The sequence below is a fragment of the Hyposmocoma kahamanoa genome, unplaced genomic scaffold (genome assembly GCF_003589595.1).
Source record: "Hyposmocoma kahamanoa isolate Upper Pololo Valley unplaced genomic scaffold, ASM358959v1 116, whole genome shotgun sequence".
Lineage (NCBI taxonomy): Eukaryota > Metazoa > Arthropoda > Insecta > Lepidoptera > Cosmopterigidae > Hyposmocoma > Hyposmocoma kahamanoa.
The window spans coordinates 2,400,770-2,428,319 of NW_020653391.1; the positions used below are offsets into that span (position 1 = coordinate 2,400,770).

At 36.2% G+C, this 27,550-nt stretch overlaps 2 protein-coding genes across 2 annotated transcripts; both read right to left on the bottom strand.

Annotated features, from left to right (window-relative positions):
- Nucleotides 1–3: 3 nt before the first annotated feature.
- Nucleotides 4–1,967, bottom strand: LOC113239746. Its single transcript, XM_026476846.1, has 2 exons — nucleotides 256–1,967; nucleotides 4–13 (listed from the first exon to the last, which is right to left on the bottom strand). The coding sequence occupies exons 1-2, from the start codon at nucleotides 1,965–1,967 to the stop codon at nucleotides 4–6; spliced, it is 1,722 nt and encodes a 573-aa protein (XP_026332631.1).
- Nucleotides 1,968–2,548: 581 nt separating this feature from the next.
- Nucleotides 2,549–3,613, bottom strand: LOC113239747. Its single transcript, XM_026476847.1, has one exon. It carries the CDS (start codon nucleotides 3,611–3,613, stop codon nucleotides 2,549–2,551), a length of 1,065 nt encoding a protein of 354 aa, XP_026332632.1.
- Nucleotides 3,614–27,550: the final 23,937 nt, after the last annotated feature.

Genomic DNA, 27,550 nt, shown 5'->3' on the forward strand with positions numbered 1-27,550 from the left:
AACTTATCCACGGCTTCAGGAGTATCACATGGTTTACAAGATATATAAATCTGTATATCATCAGCGTAAATATGATACTTGCAGAATTTTATTTGATCTATGACATCCGCGCTGTAGATTATAAAGAGAATAGGGCCCAAAATTGAACCTTGTGGTACTCCGCGCGTAACGTCACGTGTTTTTGATTGTAATTTAGAACCACTAAGATCAGAAATTTCAACACACTGAGACCGATTTTTCAGATAACTGTCAAACCATTTGATGGTGGAGTCAGCAAATCCGTAATAATGCAGTTTAGCTAGTAGTAGGCTAACATTAATGCAGTCAAAGGCTCTAGAGAAATCCAGCAGTGTTAACAAGGTGCCCTGTCCATTGTCTTGTGCAGATAGGATATCATCAACTACTTTAATCATAGCAGTTGTCGTGCTATGTTTCTTACGAAACCCAGATTGTACGTTAGGAAGAACTTCGTGACTTTCTAGAAAGTTTGTTACTTGTTTTGCTACAATTGTCTCAAGGACCTTCGATACACAAGACAGTATGCTTATGGGCCGAATATCTGTCAAGTTGGAAGGGTTATTAATTTTAGGAATAGGCCTTATGACTGCATGCTGCCAGTCCACTGGGAACGTGTTGGTTTCAATAGATCTGTTCACCATAGCTGTAACAACAGGCAGTATGACAGGTAACGACAACAGCAACATGTCCAGTGATATCCCGTCGAGACCAACCGCGTTTGACTTTAATGATCGCATGATTTGCAGAATCTCATTGTCTTCTACTGTTGTTAGTGATAATTTTGTGTTTATCTTACTATTTTGCTGAAAATATGTTATATCTGATAGTAATGGCTGTTGACTACCGGGCACATTCAAAAAGTGGTCGTTTATTAAATTAGGATCGTTAAAAATATGTGTAGGTAGCTCTGGTTTACTTTTTATGTTAACATTTTTTTTTATATGTGCCCATAATACTCGAGAATCTTTCTGCTTATTTACGTAATGATTGTAGTAAGCCTTTTTTTCACTTATCAACACATCATTAACAACTTTTTTGAGGTCCTTATAGTAAGATTTTTGCGAGTCATTGCCACTGTGTCGTGCCGCAGCATGTGCTTCGTCACGGCGCTTTACAAGTTGTTTCACATTGTAGGTAATCCACGGGTACTGGCGCTGTTTGGCATGTAATATCCGAAGGGGAGCATGTACATCGAACAAACCCACCAAACATTCACTGAATTGCCTCACCATATCATTGACATCCTCTAAGTGGGTTATTCTCATCCAGTCTATGGTAGACAGATCCACATCGAACCGTTCGTAGTCGATAGTGTGAAGATTTCTGCGAGTTATCCGTACTGGTGTTTGTTTTGCCTTCACGATGTTTAATGTGCAGGTGATAAACGCATGTCGACTCAGCTCAGGTATATAATCAACTACTACCACAGTATTGTCTATGTCGGTGCTTATGGTGTCAATAAGTGTTTCACTGTACTCAGTGAAATGCGTTGGTGTAGTTACATACTGGTGCAATGTGTGGCTCGTCAGAAAATCTGTTAACTTTTTGGTGCTGCTATCCGTTATACTCAGGAGATTAATATTAAAGTCTCCCAACAATACCACATTATTGCACCACGAAAAACAGCTCAAACTCTCAGCTAAAGCATCTACAAACGTATCTACGTTAAGCCAGGGCGGTCTGTATGCAGTACCTACCAGTAACTTTTTTCCATTGACATTTACGCACAGCCACATTTGCTCAACGAGCGGAGCCGGTGGATGAGGTAGTGTACGGACAACAACGCCCCGTCGTATGTAAAACCCAACCCCACCGCCGCGCGAGCGCACAGCGGGCGGTCGGGGAATATGACGCAATCGGTAGCCAGTTACCGACGGCGCGCGGCCCTCTTCACCGTCCCTTAACCACGTTTCATTTATTGCCATGATATCTACGTCGTGTCGGTCCATGGCAACTATAAATTCATCGTGGCGTGTACCTAACGAGCCCACGTTTAATAAACCCAACTTAAATTTACGTTTTAAATTGAATACGAATAATTAGAATAAACATTTGAGATAGCTAATTTGTAGGCGATAAAAATAAAATAATAAGTGATTCCCATAGTGATTGACAAATGATAACATATTGATGAGATGACTAATAAGTCCTTTCCGTTGTGCAATAGTGTGTGTAAGTCCATTTTGCATATGTTGGAGTTTTGTTGTGTATATTTATATATGTAGTTAGTGTGTATTGCATGTTGACAATTGTGTTTGTTATAATGCTGTAGATAATGTATATTTATAATAATATGTAATGTTTGTGTGTATTTAGATTTGTAGTTAGCTGAATTAATAAATACATGAGAGTATAAAAATAAAGTATAAAAATAATAAAAAAGTAAATTAGTTGTATATATGTAAATAAGTCTAAAATATTTTGCAATTATTGTACAGCCACACACATGACTACGCACCATAGGTAATAGTAATAACAGACCTTCAATAATATAAAAAATTAAGATGTGTGCATAGATTATAGTTAGGTATTATTGTAGTCCAGTTTCTGGTGGGGGGGGACAAACGCCATCGGGACCAAAAATTTTCACCAAATCGGATTCACATCGTATTCGATGAGCGGGGGCTCCGGCTTCCCTCCTTACGTAAATCCGGCCATCCCTGGTCCAAACATACTTCCACTGCAAACGACCTGCAGTTTGCCTGACAAGATAAAAAAGGCGCCGGTTTATCGACGTTAGACGCTCGTTGATATAGAAGGGCCGGGGTTCAGACTTCAAACCCAGGTCCTCAGTGGTGAGATGACGACGTACGCGCGCCCCACGCAGCAAGACATCACGCGTGTCGCGACGGGTCAGCCGCAAGGCAAGTGGCCGCGGCCGCGCGCCCACCTCGCGCCGCGGGGCTCCCGTGCGCGCGCAGCTCACCACCTCACGCTCGTCCAGCTGCATGCCGAGCTTAGCGGCACAGGCCAGCGCAATGTGGATGGGGTTCTCCCCATTTTCCTCCGGCACGCCGCTGAGCTCCACCTCGTTCAGGAGCAGCACCTGGTCGCGATCGTTTAGATCATGCTGCAGTCTCTCCACGTTCGCTTCCAGGGCCTGGATCACTTTAACGAAACAGGAGTCGGTCCCACCACCACTCGCCCTCTCCGTCATCATTATTTGCACCGTCTCCTCAACCCTGTCCAGACGATTCTCGCAGGAGCGCACTGTCGACCTTAACTCAAAAAGGTCCTGACGCAAGCCTTTTAGCTCCTCTCTAGTCTGACTCATTTCGAGACGGAACGCTCGGAGCTCGTATGCGAGACTCGTTTCCTCTGAATCTCCTCCAGTCTCGCATAACCGCTTTGAGTCTGGGTTCTTGGCTTTCGGAGAGCTGTTACGAACATCATGCGTTTTTATAGGAGTATTATCCTGATTGCTCCTAGGCAGCCTGGATTTACAGTCCGGGCAGGCCCACGATGACGGCACAGTGTCATTTTTACGCACTCCTACACATTCTTTATGATATTGTTTTTTGCATATGGGGCATGCGACGTTTGCGCCCTCTACCGTTGACATGAATTTGCAACACGCACTGCACTTAACCACCATATCGAACGCAGATAAAAAAAGTAGGGTCACCAAAAAGCGCAATGAATTTCCGCAAGGGGTCGCTGGGCACACTCTGATTTAGTTATTAATTGTATTTGGCGGTGTATAAAGTTTTTTTGTTTTTATTGTACCTTATGAAGTTATGAATTTAGTAAATAGTGAATATTACCGAAATGAAAAGTGATTTTAATGTTGTATATCTCTTGACTTTTTACACACCCGTATTATAGTAACGTCACCGAAACTGTCACGGTTCTTTATTTAAAGGTGTTACTTGTGAATAATACTATTTACTATTTTTATTGTTTAAAAAAGCGAGCGACACTCAAATACGTAAGTAGCCACACAGACGTCCGTGACGTCACTCCACACTACATTGTAATCATAGCGTTGCGTTGTCGCAACGCTATGATTACAATGTATGACATGGAGCGATGACAGACGATGCGTTGCGTGTCGGCGATGCGACGCCTGAGCGGTAACGCTGCGTTGTACTACATGTAAATTAGAACTACTTTTTTTAGGATCACTGAAACTGCGCCCGCATTCGGAGACACTCCACATTGAAAAGGTGCATTGCCAAATGAGGCATTCTCACTCAATTCCATTGCATTCGATCCACCAGTTTTGTATACAATAAAGTTTAAATAAATGAATAGATGCTACATTATGTAATGTTGCTGTATTTACTACTAGCTGGTGCACGCGACTTCGTTTGCGATAGAAAAAGTATATCGAGTGCACTATACTGTTTTTTTTTGTTTTGTTTATGTGTTACAATAGGTATTAACGGTCATTCTCGGACTAGTATTCACTAGCTAATTTTTATCATTTAAGTATTCGATTTTTTATCGTGCAATATTATTTAATATTCGAGTATTGTGTCCTGAAATATTATTTAGTAATTGCACGATAATATACTTGAATATTTAAATAATAAAAATTGCCACGGAAATGTGGTAGTGGACACTAGTCCGAGACAAGACAAGAGCCTGTAATTTTGGTGAAATTACAGGCACATGGCCCTTGTCAACTTATGTCTCAGAATGACGGGCGCAGTATCATTGCCCCTTAGATTTTTGCGACTTAAAGCTCTGAGTGGCACTGCAACTGTTATCGACAGGCATGTTGCTTACCATCAGGCATACATGACTCGTTCGTCCCGTCACTTGATATTATAAAAAAAAAGAATGACGATAAATATGAATCAGATCCCTTACTAAAGAAATATTTTTCCATATATATTGTATAACTTTCATCCAATATTACACCCTCTTTAAATTTTATTTTTATAATAAAAAGAACCACATATCCTTTTCCTAGGTCCCATTCATCTCTATACCAAAATTCATCTAAATTGGTTAAGCGATTTAGGCGTCAAAACGTAACAAACAGACAGAGTTACTTTCGTATTTATAATATTAGTTTGTATAGAAGGCGTGCGTAATTGAATTGGAGCCAAGCAAGGCGAAATGAAAAGACTAATGTGAAAAAATGAGGGTCCCAATATCACTCGAGCACGTCTCGTCTACACACGTAGCGAAATCGATTGAGTAACACCCATAACTATAAATTAATGCGTCGTCGGTTTCGTATTGACTTACGCGGTACGTAGTTTCCAAAGGCTTTATTAATAACCAAGTAATTAGAAGCCTTTACACAGACGCTTTTACGCGCGTGATATAGCAATCTCGATTCGCGATTGAGTGTACGTGTAAAGATGTTGGAAGGAAAACGATTGCATCCATCAGTCGCGCTCGTAATCGCGCGTTCCAAGGTTGCCTTTTACACCATTGACTTACAAATAAATGGACGACGGGTCTAATACAAAAACCACGAAAAAAATGTCCCAAGTCAACCTATTTAAACGTAGTGACATGTAAAGGAATATGAAATAGCTAAAACGTTGAATTTAAATTGTAATGTCATCGCAGTACTGTCCAATTTTGCTTGCTTCGCTGTCAGTCGAACAAACGAAGACTAAAGCGTGAACGACGCTGTGTATACGATTTTAACGCCCTGTAAGTTCGGACACTTTTTAGCGCGAACCCGACGTCCATATAATTGTAAGTCAATGTTTTACACGGACTCTCTACCGATGTAATTAAAATGAACGCGAACGCGTGCAGGCTTTCCCGCGCTCAATCCTGTACGCCCCTGATCACGCGCGATAGAGTGAGTTTGTAAAGGAGCTATTGACCACAATTACCTCGTAAACACTTCTTCGCAAAATCAAAAAGCGCCTACATTCAACCATTAGGGGTGTTCCGGGACCACGAAAGTATCATTCAATGATTAGTAATCAATTCGTCATGCGATGCTAATTATATGTATTAATAAATATATAAAATATGTCCATACTTTAGATTTTGGCGGCGCCATAATAACAAGAAAAGTAATAAACTTGAATAAGCGCGCACTGCACAATTCAATAAATAAACGTTTTTTTTTCTTTTTTAAAAGTATTATAGGTAAATGGATACAATCGATAATTCCGCTAATCGATCGAGATTTGGATAATCGATTATTACTGCGAATTTGTCGTAATAACACCTAAACTAAACATTAATTTATATAAAAACTGTAATACAAAAACCAATAAAATTACATAAGAACCCGCTATGTCTCTTTGTGAACTTCGCTCATTCGCTGAAATCATTGACCTACCAACAGCTGAGATGTATGTAATGTAGTCAACAGCACATCAAGCTACACATTGACGTATCTTGTTCCGTTGCACTGAAGGCGATTTTCGAACAAAAATGTGTGATGTCCCTTTAGAACATTCATCCAAAAACGGTCTACAGGGACCATAAATAGACATAATTTTTTTTTACTCTGGTACTTCGCGGTTTGCGTTTGTGTGCTGTGAAAAAAAAAAAGTAATTATAACGAAAGGAAAAATAATTTGGAAAAAAGATAATCTTTTCCTGGGAAGTGGGATTAAGGTTAAATATTTACGCGTGCGCGTTTCGATTCGATATTAGTATTTTTCTTCCGAAATCCAGTAAAGTTCAAAAGAAAGGATTCCGTACTAAAAGTACTCGGTATCGAGACAAAAGTATCGAGTACTTACTCGTATTTACTTGTATCGAATCGTCCCTATCAACCGTTAAACCTGAGATATAAAAATAGTTTTTTTTGTGATACTAAGTGATGAGATGGACAAGTCACGCGACTGGTGGCAGGCGACTCGCCTGCAACTCAGAGATTTAAGTCGCAGAGATCTGAGAGGCACTGGGTTGCCACTGCGCCCCTCACCCCGAGACATAAGTTGACAAGTCCCATGTGCCTGTAACTTTTTCTTTATCGTCATCTTTGTATTAATAATTATCATTAACGTAAGCAAGAGCAGTAAAAGTTTCATGTTGTGTAATTAGCGTTTTTGACTCACGAAGCCGTTCCGCCAGGAATCAGGTAGCCATTCCGTGATATAATAAAAAAAACTTAAAACTAATAGCTATTTCAGGGAATAAAGATTTAGGGTCGTATTCTAGAACTTTACTCAATGCTCAAGTCAGGATTTGAGTATGGTTTAAAGCACTTGAAATCATACTCAAGTCCCTGCCATTAGAGTCGTATTTCCAGTGCTTGTTTCCATTGCAATCCTGACTTGAGCACCGAGTAGAGTTCAAGAATACGATCCTCAGATACTTTGCAATAAAAGTTGTCGTGCTTTGTGACTGTGTTTTAACATCGAGACACTTTAGCAAAACGAAATAGTAAAATACAAGACTTAAAAATACTTAAATAAATTTAAAAAATCAGGTGTGGTATCTTAATAGTTTGACCTACCGCTTTACAAGCAGAGACCGCGGGTTCGAATCTGGGCTCGCACCTCTGAGTTGGAATTTATGTGCGAAATTTAATTTGGAATTTTCCATGAGCTTTTCTCTTTTAGCTTTTGTCTGATAGGAGACCCATATTCAACAGTGGAACGTATAAATGGGTTCATGATGTTGATAATGACGATAAAATAAAAAAAAATAAACACATTATACTTAAATAAAATTATAACTACGGGAGACAGAAAAGTGGAGAGGGAGTATGAAAACAAAATAACAATGCGTTACCTTAAAATATAATAAAAACAGGGAAAAGAAAAGAAAAATATTGGTTGACTCGTATTGTTAAAGTTCTTTATTATCGTCAATCGGTTATCAATTGTCTTTTTTGTTACTTACCTATATAGGTATGTATTGTGTGCGCTACACTCACTGGTCATTGTAATTTATTCATTCATTCTATTGAGACTCCATTGAAATCATATTGAATTTATAAGAATATTTGTTATTCTACTAAAATCTAGTCGCAATGGCAGTTGAGTCACTAGAAATTCAATCTGTGAAATTACCAACAGTCGTGCGAAGACCTGCCATCTTACCTTACGTGGGAGGTGTTACAGACAAGATCGGAAGAGTCCTCAGGCGTGCATCTATCAAGACCTATTTCAAGCCCCTGAGAAAGATTTCTCAGTTCCTGAGGCCCGTGAAATGTAACATCCCCTTACAGGATGCAGGAGTTTACAAGCTTGACTGTGAGTGCGGTCTCTCTTATATTGGAGAAACGAAGCGAAGTATTTGTGTCCGCGTCAAAGAACATATAGTTGATGTCAAACACCGTCGCGTAAACAAGTCTGCAGTCTGCGAGCATGTCATGGATAAACTTACACATTCAATGAAGTTTGACAAACCCCAGGTCCTTGCAAAAGAAGTCCGTTATCTACCCAGGATGCTGCGAGAGGCCATTAAAATTAAAAAAACATCCTAATTTCAACAGAGAAGATGGTTTCTCCGTACCACCAGTTTGGGATCCAGTGTTTCCTCTAATGAAAAATCCCAAACAGACTGCAGTACTAATTAATATGTTTTAGTTTATTCTAATTTCTATTATTATTTAATAATAAATTGTACTTAATAAAAATTCATTCAATAAAATAATTTGCAAAATTTAATGTAGCGTAAATGGGAGTGTTTTCTTTGTAAAATTAAAAATAAGGTATTTATAGGAAATGAAACTATTTTTCCGGATTTAAATCGCGTATATTTGTTATATATATATATTATATATAATAACAGTCAACCGTGACCATGGGACCTGTAAAGGGCCCGAAACGTCGGTTTGTTTGAAAAAACAAATATACGCGATTTAAATCCGGAAAAATAGTTTCATTTCCTAAATGTCTACATAATTTAATAATGTTTGGTAATGTTACAGTAACTTAACAATGTTTCTAATATTTTTTAAAATAATTTAATAATGTTTTACAAATTAATAAAGTTTTATAACTTAATAACGTTTCAAAATTATTCTGTAACTAATGTGTGTTTGCACTAATTGGCTCATGTAATAGTGAAAATAAGTTGTCTATTATTTTTGGGTTTCTCGATACAAGCCGCATTGTGCCGTTTGGGCTTTGTGCCTTCTATTACTGTTCTGTATTCTGTAGGTATTGTAATTTTTAATGTCCAACAATAAATTATTCTTATTATAACTATAATAGTAGCTTGATGACTGACAAAACAAAACCTGACATTGGCACTCTATCCACACACAACTAAGAGATTTCGGCCCCTGTTCTGAATGGTTTGATTCCTATATTAAAATATTTTTTGAGAAATGTTTATTTTTCTTTTTTTTGTTTGTCTTTCTAACCTTACACTTCAGTTATAATGATAGATATAAAAAAAATGGCATAGATATATAAAAAAGGGGAGATATGAAATGATGCTATGTAAGATAGGGTACCGATGTCGCCACTTTTTAGATTGTGTGCAATTCAAACTTTACGTCCTATTATCTACTACCATAACTGAAAGATTTTGATTGGGTAGGGCTTGAAACGGGAAAACGACGTAACACAATTTTAAAATTGAACAAAATTAACTTACAGTCACTTGAGTAAGAGTTATATTACAATATTTCAGTATTTTTTTCATCCTGGTTCAGCCAATCACCATCAGGTGGCGTTTTAGTAAAAATGCTACTAGTATATAATAGCTAACTATTACACGTTAGATGGCGCTAAAACTCATTTTTTATTACACTAAGAACTCATGGAGCGGTTTTCACCCGCGCCTGTCGCGGGACCGCGGCATCTGTAGAATATGATAGTTAAGTATGTAAAATTAGTAGCACATTTCACGGCGCATTTTACGACTGTAGTGGTGACGGTTGCTCGCGATTGCCGCGGCGGGGTACTAGTAGAACCGCGCAGAACGCGATCACCTGCGCGCTTGGCGACTGTCGTCCCCCGCGCACTTTGGTGGTCGGCTCAGGCGCAATGTGGAGCAGGCGCACGCGGGATGAGTTCTCTATTAACCGCGCGACTTGCGATTATCTCCCACTAAGTTCGCGGTCCGTTCCGCAATCGTAGCGGCTTCTTGCCCGTATAAACTTGCAGGGTCGTGAGTATTGAAATAAAACACGCAACACCGGCGGGCGCGGGTGGAAACCGCTCCGTGAATTGTTAACCTTATTAACCTTAAACTGACGCTACTCAACGAGTAATAATAATAATAATAATAATAATTTATTTATTTCCACATATGACAGAACCAAAAAATTACAAGAAAAGATTAAAAATAAAAGTAAAAATAACAAAAATTCTAATTATAAAATAGTTGACACTGTTTAATTGTGGATCACAGTATTTAGCAATTGACGACCCTGTCTCTTAAACTAGGTGAACCTGTATCTTAAGAGACAGTGATTCAATCTAATGAGGTATAATTTTTAAATTACAGCAAAATAGTGAACAGTGTAATACACAACATAACTATAAAGAACAATTTTAAAATTTAAGTTAAGCCTTATAATCTAAGTGAATGAGTGTATGTGAGTGTGTGTGTGTGTGTGTGTGTGTGTGTGTGTGAGTGCGTGTGTTGGTTGATAGATAAATAGAAATATGCCTAGTAGGGGATTATAATCAAAAGAAAGATAATTAAATAAATAATAAATAAAAAAGGTCTTAGGTTTACTGAACTGGCCGTAACAATTCTTCAGTTGCAGAGTAGTTAAGTCCTTGGAGCCAATTTGTCACAGATTTCTTACACTCGAATTTGTTCCTGCCGGCAATGTTTAACTTATAATTTATTTTGTTAAAGAGAAACCGACCAAGGAAGAAGTAGAATCTATGGCCAAATGATGTTCTACACATATTTAGTAGGGGGACAACATCCCGGCGGTTTGGCCGGAGAGAGTGAGATGGTCGCTCGTTACTAATTTCTGCCAGCTCTGAATGCTGTTTGAGAGTAATATTTAAAATGAATATTTGACGAACTGTCAACACTTCGCAGTACCTATATAGGTCTTCGGTGGGGTACCGGTATGGCTTAAAGGTACATACTTTTAAGACCATCCTCTGGGCCCTTTCCAGAGATAGCATATGAGCAGTCGAAGCGCCTCCCCATGCGACTATGCAATATGATATCAGGGACTGACACAAGGCATAATAAACCATTTTAATGACATCAGCTTTGGCAACATGTCGTAATTTTTTAAAAGTAAATATTAACTTCCGGATTCTGTTACCAAGGATATGGACATGAGGTACGAAAGAGAGGTTATTATCTACCATCACTCCCAAATACTTAATGCTGTCAGTCCTTGACAACACAGGACAGTCACAACGACATGGTACATCGCAGAGGTGGTTGTGGACTCTAATAGAGTGGGGCTCGATGTGTTGTAAAATGGTATTTCTAATCGAAAAAACGATATATTTTGATTTTTCTACATTGAGAGTCAATACATTCTGCCTTAACCAGTCTAGAACCTTATTGAAGCCTTCCTGTGTACTTCTGTAAACCTCAATCCAGCTATCAGCAGAAAAGGTAAGGGCGGTATCATCTGCAAAAGCAATCAATCGACCCCCTTCCAAACTCATGTTACACAAGTCGTTCATGTAGATGAGGAAAAGGGTGGGGCCAAGAACACTTCCCTGCGGAACACCGTACTCTATGGGAATCTCGTCACTGATTTGGTCACCAATTTTGACGCACTGCGTTCTGTTTGAGAGGTAGGATCTAAAGAGATTCAATTGGGTACCACGAATACCCATACTTTCCAGCATAGCTTTCAATAAGTAAGGAAACAGAGACTGTGTCAAACGCTTTAGCAAGATCCAAGAAAACTGCCAGACATTTCTTCTTTTTGTCCAAAGCTCTAACAACATGGTCCGTAAGATTGTGTACAGCATCGTTTGTAGATCTCCTAGCCCGAAAGCCATATTAGTTCGTTGACAATATGTTGTTATGATCTAAAAACTTGATTAAACGACTGTTTATCAGTTTCTCAAGGACTTTAGAAAGGGCTGTCAGGACGGATATTGGGCGATAGTTATTAACACAGTCTCTGCTACCAGACTTATAAACCGGGTGCACTACAGCTTTCTTAAAATCGTTTGGAAATATACCACTGGAAAGGCAAAGATTAAATATACAAGTGAGTGGTGCGATTAAAATATGATACGAGTGGTGTGGTCCTACCTAATCGATAGTTAGAAACCACGTGGCTGTTTTTAATATTAAAAAAATATTCCATTTTTCATACCATGCCTACTGGTACTGGTGTATTATTAAATTAATATATTAATATAAATTATTATTATTTTCTCAATGGCGGCCACTAGGCCCAAGCCAGTGTCAGTTTTATAAGAATAATATAAAACATATGGCGATCGTCGCCAGTGTCCGTTTTCCATTATACGTTACCACGGGTTGGTGAAGCTGTCACTGTCAAGAGTAAACTCGAACCATCAACGAGTTTAATAAATTAAATTATGTTGTTTTTTATGAAGGATTTATGTAATTTTGTATAGTTGTTTCGAATTTATTTTGCATGCACATGTAAAATAAAGCCGATTTTATTTTTTAAATGCTATGGAAATTTAAACAAAATCAGAAATAGTTATAAGAAAACCAATATTTCTATTTTCCTGCAGCTTCAATCCAACCTTCTCTTATTTTGAACTCATTGGAAAAACTTAAAAATTGAAAATACTCTATGTATAATGGAATTTAAATATGTAAATTATCTAAAACAATAATACACATACATTTTTCTTCAAGCAACAGCAACATACAAATTGACATGAATATGATATTTGATGATGATGATCATGATTTTAGGGACTTTAATTATAAAAATAATAGTAAGAAATTCAAATATTTCAGTAAAAATTTATTGTCGATAAACATTAGTCATCGTAAATGAACATCACTACATTTGAGTCTAGAAATTTCTATAAAAAGAAAACATTGAATAATAATAGAAATAGTAACTAAAAATGCAAATAGCCGGTGCAATGTTATCTCACTGGTTTTAAAATTTTTGTTTTCACTCAAATTTTTACAAGGTGTATCGCTACAACTTGGCATTTTCCCTTTTTACGAGAGATCTTGTATGTACAATGATCGCCATATCACTGTGGCGATGTTTGTATGCGTGTCACCTCGATATGATCATTTTGATCAAATCGAGGCGACACGAACTACGCCCCCGTACCAAATCTCCCACTTTTATCTATATCTATATCTATGGTTATAATAAATATATATATTCCGCAAAAAAATTGTTTTCATTACCGTATTACCAGCTCCAAAAGTCCTTTAAATCTAATTGGACTTGACAATTTAAAAAAATCTGTTTTATTTTGTACGAAACCTTATATTTATTTAAAGACCGAATTTAGCCTCCTGACCCAAAATTAGAAGCCGAAACTCGTATTATCTTAGGTCTGTAGGGAAAATTAATTTAATTGTAACGTGTAATTTGGGATTAAGTGAAAGCAACTAAAGGGATTTCTCGTTATAATAATGAAAGAGTATGTAGTATATCGACTGTGAACTGGCAACCGGTACTATCTCGATTTTGACAACTTTACAGGTGAAGAAAAAATCATTTATATAGCATCTGGTTTATTAAATAAAAATACGTACTGTACATACATGCACGTGTAATAAAAATATTTAAAAACTACGTATTTATATTTAATAAACCAGATGACATATAAATGACGCAAACAATTTTTTTCTTCATCCTGTAAAGTTGTCAAAATTGAGATAGTTCCGATTGCCAGTTCCAGTCGATATGTGAATCCAGCAAGTGACGATATGTGATCGAAATTAGAAACTGGACACTACGATATTTAGAGCATAATTTTACGAGGCACCAACTGTAATAATAGTCGAGAATTGTACATTACAGCTACTATTTTGTACCATAAGTGTACTTTCATAAAACGCTATATTCATAATTACGGCAAGTTCTTTGACTTCTAACTATGTAACTATTTGTATACGAAATGAAACTATTTGTTTTAAGCCCTTTACAGGTCCCATGGTCAGGGCTGACTGAGATGGTAAAGTCATCAACCAGTTATGTCTAATACTACTACAAACCACGCTATTTTATTATAGTTACAACAGTTATTTATTAATTAAATACCTTATTTTTCATTTCCCAAAGAATATTCAAATTTACATTACATACGTTTTAAAAATTATTTTATTTTATTAATACGAATTTTTAATTAAATTGAATTTGTTATTACTATTTTTTTTAATCCATAAGATTTATAGTGCCGTTGAGAGCTTTAAATCGTAAAGATTTTATTGGCATTGCCACCTTGTCCGTCACCCTGAGATATAAGTTGACAAGTTCCATGTGCCTGTAATATACAAGCACCCTACCCTTCAAAAACGGAACACAGCAATGCTCATATTACTACTTGGCGGCAGAAATAGGTCAGGTGGCAGTACTTCCCTGGACGAACTCTTTCACAAGGACCTATACCGTTACTTTATAAATTATAAATTTCTGTAGAAATGTCCTTTTCGTACTATCCGCGTTAATCAAGTTAATCAGTAACTTTCGTGAATTCGAGAACTCGACGTTACAAGAAACTCGAAGAATTCATGATGAAATTTTCCTACATTTATAACTTTTCGCACAGGTGGCCCTCTGAAAAGTGGAAAGTCCAATTCCTAATTGGATAAGAGGCAGACTGGTATCCTAACAGCTAGTTAGGATAAACCGTTACGAACTTAATAACTTGAAAAGGATTCAGATAATAATCTCTATTTCCCCGTAACTCCGATCTCCCCGTTTTCAGTCAGTTCTACGTCGCCGGCCGACCACAGCGGTTGTGTCCCGCAGGCGAAAGGAAATTTCTCTCAGTGACAAAATATAAGATTTAATGGACAATTTTGAGTGATATCGACCTCTATACCGCGAGAATTATACTAGTGACTTGATTTTGACAAGGATTTTATTTATCGGTAAGTATTTCATTAAAAATTTGACGCGAAATATTTCTACCTGTTGCTGGGAATAATTTTTCCCTTGACGTGAAGCAGACTTTTTCGACGTACACAATGATTGATCATGTTTATAGAATCTACGAATGTTTATGTGATTTTTTTGCTAAATATTTGGGTTTATTGAAGTGATAGATTAGCTGGTTGTTCGGGCGATTATCGAGCACGTGTTATGTAGGCGGATGTTAATATCGATCGATGTTTTTTTTACGTCGTCGTCCCGTTATTTTATTGTCTTGGGTATGTATTTGCTGGAGCCGTTAAGTTCAGAAGTTCTGCTGCTAATACTTATAGAAACAAATTTCGATCTTGCTCAGTGTTTAAATAATAGTATGTAATTTAAACTGTATGTATTATAGTAGTTTAAGTATTCTGCCGTCCACTATTTTAAACTAAAAAAAAAATTTTTTACATAAACAGTTAGAATTAGTTCGACTTATCGGAACTTACCTTAACGATGCATAGCTAAAGTATAATTAAACAAATCGAGTTCTTAGGTTTTCGCGATTGTTATACATAGGAAATGAAACTATTCTATTCTATTTCCGGATTTAAATCGCGTATATTTGTTTTTTCAAAAAAACCAACGTTTCTGGCCCTTTACAGGTCCCATGGTCACGGTTGACTGAGGTGGTACAGTCTTTAACCAGTTATATCTAATATTGATGCAAACCACCCTAGTTTTAGTTTATTCTAATTTCTATTAATAATTAATAATAAATTGAACTTAATAAAAATTCATTCGATAAAATAATTTGTAAAACTTAATATAGCGTAAATTGGAATGTTTTTCTTTGTAAAATTAAAAATAAGGTATTTAATTAATAACTATTATAACTATAGTGAAAAAATACATACATAAATTACACGCAGGTCCCTTTACAGGTCCGAGTCAATCGTGGTCACGATGGTCCCATGGTCATGGGACATGTAAAGGGCCCGAAACGTTGGTTTGTTTCAAAAAACAAATATACGCGATTAAAATCCGGAAAAATAGTTTCATTTCCTATAATTAAACAATTTCAATATTCTAAAACTGGGTTATGGTTTTTTATGATATCTCAAAACAATATTTTGTCACTTAGCCGCTTTTTAGTTAGCGGGCGGCAGTTTTAAAAGTTGTACTTCTATTTAATACTAACTAAGAAATTATTGGTTCTCCATATAAACTTTTATCCCCTATTTCACGTTCTGTAAAAATTATTTTTGTGATAAAAAGTAGCTTATGTTCTCCCCAAAGTCCCGTCTATCACGATACCCATTTTTCAATTATTCTTTATTAACCTGAAACGTTTTACAATATAATATACAGTAATTCATTACATCGTGACTTAATTATGTTTTACAAGGCTAAATACAGCTACAAAACACTGAATATATTTGGATAGGGTTCTTGGTATTAACATTTAAGGTTCTTGGTATATTGTAAGTAAAATCTGCACTTATTTCATTACGGTGGTAATTAGAATAACAATATGTACCAAATACAAAATGCTTAAATAAGTACTTAAAGATGCAACCAGTTGCATCGAGAGCTGACCTGCATTTCTATGTCAAAATTAATTAAATTTGGTTCAGTGGTTTAGGCGTGTAAACGCAACAGACAGACTTTCGCTTATTTATAATATTACTTTGGGTTTAAGTCTGAAAACAGCAATATTCGCAAAATTATTTTACCAGATTATTTTCGTCTGTTTTGTATTTTAGCATTGGACCATATGACAATGATCGTTAACTTGGACCTACTTTTTGAATAGAAACTCAACATGCGTTTAGAGCGATTACACATGGTGACTTTTGGTCGCGGTACAAACGAATGATTTTCCCAGCTGTGGTTGAAAGTCGCAACATGTACGAGTATATGTTGCCAAAATAGATGTGTAATGTTATAATTATTATATATTACGCACTATAACGACGCGGTCGCGAACGTTGCACTCAACCCCTGAAGAAGACCATCGATTATGGTCGAAACTAGTCGGACCACTTCCGACTAAAATACTACGCGAGTAAGTCCCGTTACTTTTAAATTATAATGTGTGATAACCGTGTTAGTTTTCATAATAAAATGTGTAATATTTTTTGAAGTCAAGTATCTTCACCTGGAGCCAATTAAAAAAAATTTTTCTTTTTTCTTTTTTTTTTCTATATACAGTAGTATATTTACATATTTTTTAAATCCGAATTTTTAAGTTTGGTGGCGCATTTATAACCCAAGTCTCACACTTGTTTTCATAATAATAAAAAAAATCGAGCAATATTAAAATAAATACTGCCCATAGGAAATGAAACTATTTTTCCGGATTTAAATCGCGTATATTTGTTTTTTCAAACAAACCGACGTTTCGGGCCCTTTACAGGTCCCATGGTCACGGTTGACTGAGGTGGTACAGTCTTTAACCAGTTATATCTAATATTGATGCAAACCACCCTAGTTTTAGTTTATTCTAATTTCTATTAATAATTAATAATAAATTGAACTTAATAAAAATTCATTCGATAAAATAATTTGCAAAACTTAATATAGCGTAAATTGGAATGTTTTTCTTTGTAAAATTAAAAATAAGGTATTTAATTAATAACTATTATAACTATAGTGAAAAAATAGGGTGGTTTGCATCAATATTAGACATAACTGGTTGAAGACTGTACCACCTCAGTCAACCGTGACCATGGGACCTGTAAAGGGCCCGAAACGTCGGTTTGTTTGAAAAAACAAATATACGTGACTTAAATCCGGAAAAATAGTTTCGTTTCCTATGTGTAACAATCGCGAAAACCTAAGAACTCGATAAATACTGCCCACTTGTTTTTTTAATGGATATTACTATCTATAATTAAATGAATTAAAATTATTAATTTAAAAGTCTAATTCAAAGCAATATCGTACCTAGAACATGCGTCCGCTTCAAAATCTAAATTTTGGTGAACAATTTCGAATACTGACCGTAAATCTGGTGACCGTCGGACATGTTTCCGATTTTCAGCTTCTGCCCCTTTCAGTGCACGCTAACGCATAGTGCATTTAGAAGAACACAGTCTCCAACTAATACTTCGTGTGATGGGGGCCCAAACTGTGAAATGTTGGTGGCTAATTATTAACAATACAAATATGGTTGTAATAAAATCTCTTTGCATTTTCAATATTGATTTTGGTTACTTTTAATGTATTACTTTTTATGTTTTGTATTTTATGTATTGTAATGTTGATAATGCCTTTAAAAGGTATGTTTTCGATAACAACTTTTTGCCATTTTCCGAATTACGGTGATGCAATTTCGGTGGTAATAAATAAGAAAGAATTCAAGAGACATGTTTACGCGGCACCGGTCACGTGTGTAAAGGTAGACGATTAGCGACGGCATCACCATTGCATCGCATCTGAGTCGCTGCTTATGCGTTGCTTAAAATCGCCGTGTGTAACCTCTCTTAATTATATTGTTGTTTATTTAACCTTCTAACTCAACAGGAGAAGTGTGTTGTAAACATCTGTCAGTGGCATCGAAGCACCCTAATAAACAACCCGATCTTAATGGGTTTGTTTGAAAGTTGGTATTTACGAGATTATTATTATTCGTGCTTGGTGGCAATGGGTTGTTCGCTATTACAGCGCTTTAAAGATTAACAAGCGATTTTATCGAAAAAAGTAATGTAACAGGGGTCGGTTTTGATACTCTTAGTTGATATGAAAACACTATACATTCTTTCGTATGGTCTCATGTATTTTGTGTGTTCAATTTTACAAGCGACGAAAATGGTTCGTGGATTTAATATTTTTAACCGACTTTAAAAAAAAGGTGGATGTTCTCAATTCGACTGTATGTTTTTTTTTGTATTTATGTTACGCGATAACTCCGGTATTTGTGAACCGATTTTCATGATTCTTTTTTTGTTGGAAAGAGGGTAAGTACCTCCATAGTGGTCCCATTAAATAATTTTGAAGAAAATCATCCACCTCTAAGGGTGGCTGTTCATGCATGAAGATCAATTTTTATAAATAGCGCCTAAATTTTATTATAAGGAGCAATTATATATAATGGTTGATTTTACTTATACTTCAAGGCGTTTTTCTCTCTCAATATACTTTGAGTAGTGAGAACCGAATAGAATCATGAAAATCGGTTCACAAATACCGGAGTTATCACGTAGCATACATACTAAAAATAAACATACAGTCGAATTGAAAACCTCCTCTTTTTTTCAAGTCGGTTAAAAATAAATCCATTTACGAGATTAGTGCGTCTTCGTACACTAATATTTTAATTGTTGTTAACATACTATCATTTGTTTTTTTTATAAAAAAATAAGTGAGCATTTGACCTCCATCTCACCTGATGGAAAGTGATGATGAGGTCGACGATGTAGCATGCACACCTAAATAAAACCTATTCACTCTCGCTTTGAAAAGGTCCAAGTTATAGCGTTCAAGGAATAAGTCCGCAGGCATGGAATTCCACTCTCTAGCCGCTCGCCATATAAATGTGGAAACAAAAAGCTTCGTGCGAATCCTGGAAATATCCACAACACAGAGGTGGAACCCCAGCCCAAGTCCCATCATTGATGATGGGAAGGCGGAATCAAATTAGACATAGAATACCGATAAGCAGGCAACTTTTTGTCGGTGTTCAAGGCTCTGCAGCTTCGCCTCTCTAATTCCCAGCCACCTATAAGCCTCTTGATATGCTTGTCGATTGAATTAAAGGTGGCCAGTTGGTATTTATCAGAGCCATCCCATAAGCGGAAGCAGTACTCCACACACGACTGGACTTGTGCATGGTACAGCTGAAGCAACTGTCCCGGTGTGAAGTAACGCTTCACCTTGAGAAGGATACCAAGCTTCCTGGCTGCATTTTTGGCCATGGATTCAATGTATCTGCCAAAGTTCAGATTGGACGACAGGCCCATTCCAAGTAGCTAAAGACGGTTGGCTATCGGTATGGATATATCACGAAGACTCGGAGTCAGGTGAAAGGGACTCCGTTTTGTGGATAATACATACGAAATTGTTTTGTTAGAATAGAATAGAATAGAATAGACATTTATTGCAACGCCACAACACATAGATACAAAAAAAAAAATATTGATACTACTTAGACAAGCAAAACAAAACAAAAAGACGTAATAAACAAAATTAAAATAAAATGAAATAAGACAATGACAACAAAGAGCAAAACAAAAAATACTAAATATAACAACTACAAATGTTGTACTGTCATGTGTGCGGTTGTGGCGTATGCAAAAGGACTTCATTCAGCTTATGCCACAGCCGCAATTGACTGTGGCGCTGGTTTTCAATGAGCCCTGTTACAATACATATATTGATATATTTCTTATTTGTCAGTGTTAGGAAGGGTTTGTCTTCCGATGTATTTGTAAGTGATGTAGTTTCTTCCAATGTGATAATATTGTGGTGGTAACTCAGTGGGAATTGATTGTTTCTCAATTAAGAGGTCAATGGTTCGAATTCCCGTGGCGCCGTGTATCTATGGCTCTAGTTTCTAAGTTACGTATATTTGTAAATAGTTAGCCGCATTACCTTTGTTTAAGATTTGAGACAACCTCAAACGGCTTTGGTTGATTCTGCATAACAGTGAGTGTTGAATCAATTACTTTGAAAAAAATATATAGTAAAATTGATTAGTATATGGTGTGGAAATACGATTTCTAAAAATTATCACGATAGAAAAAAAAACACAAACTTACCTCGAAATTTTACAAGAAAACCTCTGTATTCAATAGGTACTTTACATATACCAATGATTTTTCAACCAGGAGGAGGTTCTCAATTCGACTGTGTGTTCTTTTTTTTTGTATGTATGTTACGCGATAACTCCGGTATTTGTGAACCGATTTTCATGATTCTTTTTTTGTTGGAAAAAGGGTACCTCCATAGTGGTCCCATTTAATTTTGAAGAAAATCATCCACCTCTAAGGGTGGCTGTTCACGCATGAAGATTCATTTTTATAAATAGCGCCTAACTTTAATTTAGGAGCAATTACTTTAATGGTTGATTTTGCTATTTCTCCGATTCAAGGCGTTTTTCTCTCAATATACTTTGAGTAGTGAGAACCGATTTTTATTATCTCCAGCATTGACTTACAATTATATGGACGTCGGGTCCGCGCTAAAAAGTGTCCGAACTTATAGGGCGTTAAAATCGTATACAGAGCGTCATTCACGCTTTAGTCTTCGTTTGTTCGACTGACAGCGAAGCAAGCAAAATTAGACAGTACTGCGATGACATTACAATTTAAATTAAACGTTTTAGCTTTTTCATATTCCTTTACATGTCACTACGTTTAAATAGGTTGACTTGAGACTTTTTTTTTGTGGTTTTTGTATTAGACCCGTCGTCCATTTATTTGTAAGTCAATGATATCCAGTGTCAAGTCCTGTATAGTGGCGAACTAGGGGATATTTCAGTAAAACTTAGCAAATAGACGTAATTCCACGTACTTTTGAGGTCAGTTTTTTTAGTACTCTATACTGAGATTATTTTTATATCAACTGAACTGAGTAGAACACGTATAGTATACATTTATCAAACGGCTTTAATTTCGTTTATAAAAAAAAATATTCTGAAATAGGCTGGTGTCCTGCTGCTCGACCTAAGCAAAATAAACCTTATTAATACGGGAAAAAATTCAATTTGGGCTGAGGTAGCATCGACTCTTAACAGTAAAGGAAAATATCATGATGAAATGAGTTTACAACTTAAGTCAGTGGTCTCGTCGCACTAGTGAGACGTGTAATGGGTAGATGACGGTAATGGTCACAACTACGGTGTGGTAATCCAGGACATACCAAATTCGACTGTAAACCTTTTTCGTCGCGTTCGTAAATTGAAATGAAGTAGGAAATGAAACTATTTTTCCGGATTTAAATCGCGTATATTTGTTGTTTCAAACAAACCGACGTTTACGTTACTTTAGTTAGTGCAATTTACAAACTGGGCCCCAAAGTATCTTTGAGAGATAAGTTTAAGGAAATTAACATTCTTACACTAGCCTCACCGTACATTTATGAAAATGTAATTTATGTTAAAAGGAATAGTAATTTCTTTATGAAAAATGGTGACAGACATAACATTAATACGAGGAATAAAAATAAACTAGCTTTTCTTGAAAGTCGTCTTCACAAAGTCAAAAAATCATTTAAGGGGCATTGTATACGCTTCTATAACAAGATTCCGGTTGATATTCAAAATTTGCCTTTCACGAGGTTTAAAACTATAGTGAAACAAAAACTTTATACTAAAGGTTATTATACTCGTACAACTTCTGCGTACTTGGATGACAAAAATCCGTGGTAGTAACCCGTTTAGCTCATGGAGGTAGTCTCGATCTCTGATGTTTCAATTAAAAATATATATATATTGTAAATGTTGAATGTGTACAAATGTTATTTACAAAGAGCAACCCCTAGAGTTTCTTGCTCATTCTTCTCAGGGGAATCTGCCTTACGAATGAGCGGTAGAGTTTAACCATTGCGACGATTTCAAGTATAATAATGCTTACCTATGAAATAAAGATTATTTTGAATTTGAATTTGAATTTGAATAGCATGGGTACGGCAACGTTTGAGATATGATATTTCTAGAGATGTAGTGATGTAAAATCGAATGGAAAAATATCGATTTTTATTCTTATCGAGATAAGTTTGCAACAAAGGGAGAATCGATTTAGAGAGATATATTAGAGAGATATTTGAAACATCAGAGATGTTTCAAATATATGTGTGATGGCTATGTGAAATGGACTATAGTACAACGCAGCATTGCCACTTAGGACATGCTTAGGAGTGGCAATGCCTACGCACGTGTGGTATCGGTCTAAGGTACCAAACAAAAAGATTAAAAGTACATTATTTTTAATAGAGAGAAATATACTAGGAAAAAAAAATTAGTAAGAAAAACAAACGTAATTAAAATAGTTTCACGGCAATCTATTTTAATATATTATAATCTATTATAATATTTTATAGGGGGATCTAGAAATCTTATTTTCGGTATTTTTTAGTTTTCTTTTCGATACGGGTTCACTGGAATCGGTTCCAAAAAATAAATACTTTTCTTGACCCAATTTTACCACTGATTGTTTTGATAGTTACGTGCCGAAGTTTCGTCGATTAAGCTAAGCGTGAACCATTCAGGTAACTTTTAACCGGATTCGTGGAAATTCGAACGTTATAAAACAAATAACTTTAAACATTAGATACGTACGAACGTAGAAGAGAGTAGAAGAGAACGTAGAACGATATGTTTGTCCCGTTACTTAATATTATAAAAAAAGAAAAAAAATATGGGTAGGAGTGTCGCTTACCATCAGGTGCCCGACGCGTTCGTCCTGTCACTTGACATCTTAAAATAAAAATTATCCTTCATTAATTGGAATGGAGAATAAAATAACAAAGGAAGTTTATTGCAATGATAAAAAAGATGTGTTATGAATCATTCACTCAAAAGAAGTTTCGGGATATATAAAATAACCCTGGGAGTACACATACATACATATGTATATAGTTCCATATACCTACACTAACATATCGATGGCTTTCTAGAATAGTGGCCTATTTCAAATGATCTAATTTATCAGGAAGATGCTTGAAAAATCTGAGAAGCGTCTGCCGCCCAAAGTTGACGAATCGTAGATCATCTCAATTTTGTCATATGATTATTCTAACCAATGAAAAGCTTGGAACTCATTCATAATAAAATTTAACATTTTCTGAATAAATCTCAGTAATAAATCAAAAAAGGATCGAGGAAAAGGAAAGCAATAGATATCCAGGCAATATTTCTTTTTAAATTACGATTAAAAAGGCAAATATTGAAGCGGCAGGCAGTGGTTTTACAATCAAAATATAATCGAATTATAGTACTTTAAGATGATAGTTTGTAGGCATAAATACTGGGGAATAAAAACCATTTTCCAAGCATCTCGGTAGAACCAGACATTCCATGAAAAATACCATGTAACCCTTGAGACGTGTCTAAAAATTCCAGAGAAGCGGAAACTTGTGAAATTTGTGTGCACCAACTTCATTTGCCCTTGAGAGACAGGGTTGGTAGTACTGGTTTTTCTGTGTAAAAGTTTTTGCGTCCATGTTTATATTTCTATGTCGCTTTTTAAGTGAAGTAATATAAAATACAACACTTGATTCCTAGAGTTGCAAAAAGTCTTCAACACAGATGTATTCTAACGAACTGCTCAATCTAGCATTCCCCATATTCGAGTTTTCGGCTGATATACCTCAATTCTGCCTGAAAAAGACTCACATCACGTAACAGTCAAGCTGGTTTTGAAAAAATTACTCATATTATGATGATGTTTTTTGACGTGACGGGACGTACAAGTCGTGCGTCTGGTGGCGACTTAAGTGCTTTGGATCACAAAGATCTGAGGTACACTATGATTCTGCCCGTCACTCTGAGACATAAGTTGACAAGTCCCATACCCCTGTAATTTCACCAGCACCCTTACCTTTCAAAACCGAAAGCAGTAACGTTCACATTACTGCTTGGCGGTAGAAGTAAGTAAATGTTACTTTATGGAAAGCCATATAACGACAGACACGAGACTAATTCGTGATGCGTTACCCTGGGCTTGTAGTTCCACTGCTAACTGATCGTACTGAAGCGTGTTGGCGTTTCTTCGCTTACTTTGGTCCAGAGTCCAGTTTGTTCACTTCCCATTTATAATTCATACTTCCTTCTTAATCACTCATAAGGTCGCGCCCACAGACATATATCTGTGGTCGCGCCTAATGTATTTACTCCTAATATTTTTATCGTGACAACCCTGTGACTTGTATAATCGGACTTAATCGCGTGTGCCGGTAAAATGGCCCTCCCGAATTTGTATTGATTAGACTCACGCGATACTCTTTTCCCTCTTATCTCCTATGTATTTACACATCTCTCGTATACATAACATTTGCCATTCTATTTAAGTGTATAGGAGCTACCCTTCGAGTGTCTTGATCGTTTTTTTTTTCAGGGCATTCTGCCTTCTAAGTTATCTATAGAATATTCATCATTATTAATATTACAATTACAACATTACTATTACGTAATAGAATATTAGACAACCAACTGTGACTAGGTGTGCACTGTTTAACGGAAAAACCCCCCACCACCTGGTTTCATCATACCTCAAGAGCAAGTACCACCATTGCGATCTGCGGTGGCCCGTGTGGAAGTTCTAAACCGTTTTCGCACTCAGGTAGGACGCTGCAGAGACACGAAGTGTAAATGGGGTTTCAAGGATACTAAAGTCTAACCCAATGTGACTGCGGTGCCCCAACACAGTCCATGCAGTTACTGCTGTGCCCCTTGTGTCCTAATACTTGTGACAGCGCAGTCAAGGTAGGTAGGTAGTCAATTCAGGGTTAATATTATAGTCCTAAAATAAAGAAGTATCAACACGATAAGAAGAAGAAGATAGAATATTAAAATCATGTCAGTTTTTAGTGGATGATTACTTTTCTCGTATTATTTTATGAGCTGACTCTACTCTATCCATCGATACGAAAATTTAAAAAAAAACTTAGAATTGCCCTCTAAAATGAAGTGAATTAAAATAAATACGACAGATGTTTTTTTTTACTAATACCAAGTGACGGGACGAACAAGTCGCGCGCCTGGTTGTAAGCGAAACGCCTGTCCTTAGCACCTGCAATGACACTTAGTGATCTGAGGGGCATTGCCAAAGCGGACGTCATCCAGGGGGCCTATTATGACCTCTAATTCACACGCAGTTTACGCCGTAAATTAAACTGCTTTGCAATTTCGTATTTTGAACTGGTAACCAGCCAGTCAGTGGTCACGTGACACTATGCTGTCTTCTGCCCGAAGTTTGGCTGGCAATATCGTATTACAAACGTTATTTTGACATTTTGTTCACGTTAGATCTGTTAAAAAGTAACAGCAGTAAACCACTAAAGCCAAATACCTTTTTTATTTGACTATAAATTAAATCTTACAATTTAATTTATAGTCAAATATTCTTAAAATGTTATATGCATGTTATATGACATGTTTTCAACAAACTACAAAGTAAAAATTTACCCGCGGGATTTCATCGACGTTTGACGTCGTCGTTCGGAAACTTAGTTTACGGTTTTCTATTATGTACTAAAATTTAAATATAGTGTATTGATTTCATTATATAGTATCTTTATTATTATTATTATATAGTGTCTTTATTTATTTTCGTACATAAATAACGCGTATCTATTATTTTTCTCTTAAACTATGTGACAAATATAACACCGTAACTTACCGGTAAATATTCATCCATGTTTTTGAACGTTACACAAAGCACGAGTTAATCAAGTCCCAGTCATAAACAAAATAACCAGCAGCAGAAGTCTGCGAAAACTATGTATGTCGTAATACGAATTTTATCTAGTCAGTTTTTGGGCGTAAAAAGAATTGCCTGGAACTTGCATGGTTTTTAAAAAGTTCATAACACACCCCCTAAGATAAAACTTGACAAGTCCCATGTGCATGTAATTTCACCAGCACTCCTCACCCTTCAAACCGGGACGCTGTAATGGTTATATTATTGCTTGGCAGCAGAAATAGGTAACATGACAGTACTTCCCTGGACGAATTTATTCACAGGGGCTCTGCTAATGTTTCATGCAACCTGTATTATTTTTTTCGCTGATATGGACTTCTAATAGGTTAGGACGGACTCGTTTATTTTGATCTTTGGAAATCATGGCTTTAGATACATTGAAGACGTTCAGTATTTTTACTGCGGCAGTTCAGTTAAATGTAAGGTGTAGGTATGGACCATAGACCACATAAATGGACCTTGTAATACAATATTTAGAATAATGATTATGATCAGTGCTATGTCTGAATCTGCAAATTGCATTGCATTTAATTTAATTTCATAACAATAGAAATGTGTTAAATTAGCTCGTGTTGACCTAGGTCTTGATTTAGAAATTTAAATTTAGCGCATACCGTCTTATAATCGAATGGCAAGTGCTGTATTGTCGTAAGAATATGCGTGTGATTTTAATGTACATTTTAAGACGGATAAACTATTACGTTCTTATCACCATGTTGCAGGAAGAATTCTTCTCATGTTTACAAAAATAATTTATTGAAAAGCTGAAAAAAAAATCTAATTATATACCTCTTTGGATACAGAATTAAAGAAATTCAAAAACAAAGACTGCGCGGAAAAGACGAACAGATCACTTAACCGTTTTCACAGTATGTTGACCGTTGGACAATTGGCTGTACTTTCAATTCTACTCCAAACAGCATAAGGAACTTGTGTATTATCCTAAAATTAATGACAAGCGCAGAAATTATAGTTTGTACACAATCTCGCCGATTTCGAACAACATTTGCACAAATTTAATTTGCCTTTCTGGGACCACATTTGTATAACAAAGCAAACAATATTATTGGAGTAAATAAACTAAACACTAACAAATGTTAAAGCGCTCTTATAAGATGGCTCCTAACTTTGTCTTATAAAGAAACAAAAGACCTTTCGCGCGTCGTCTCATAAATAATATTTAATATGCATGTTGTTCAATCCAATTCGGGGTTTTGGCAATGCTGACTTGTTGAATACAACACTTATTATA

Bases quoted from the DNA above. Each gene is read 5' to 3' on its own strand.
- LOC113239747 (XM_026476847.1), bottom strand. From the start codon at position 3,613: ATGGTGGTTAAGTGCAGTGCGTGTTGCAAATTCATGTCAACGGTAGAG.
- LOC113239746 (XM_026476846.1), bottom strand. From the start codon at position 1,967: ATGGACCGACACGACGTAGATATCATGGCAATAAATGAAACGTGGTTA.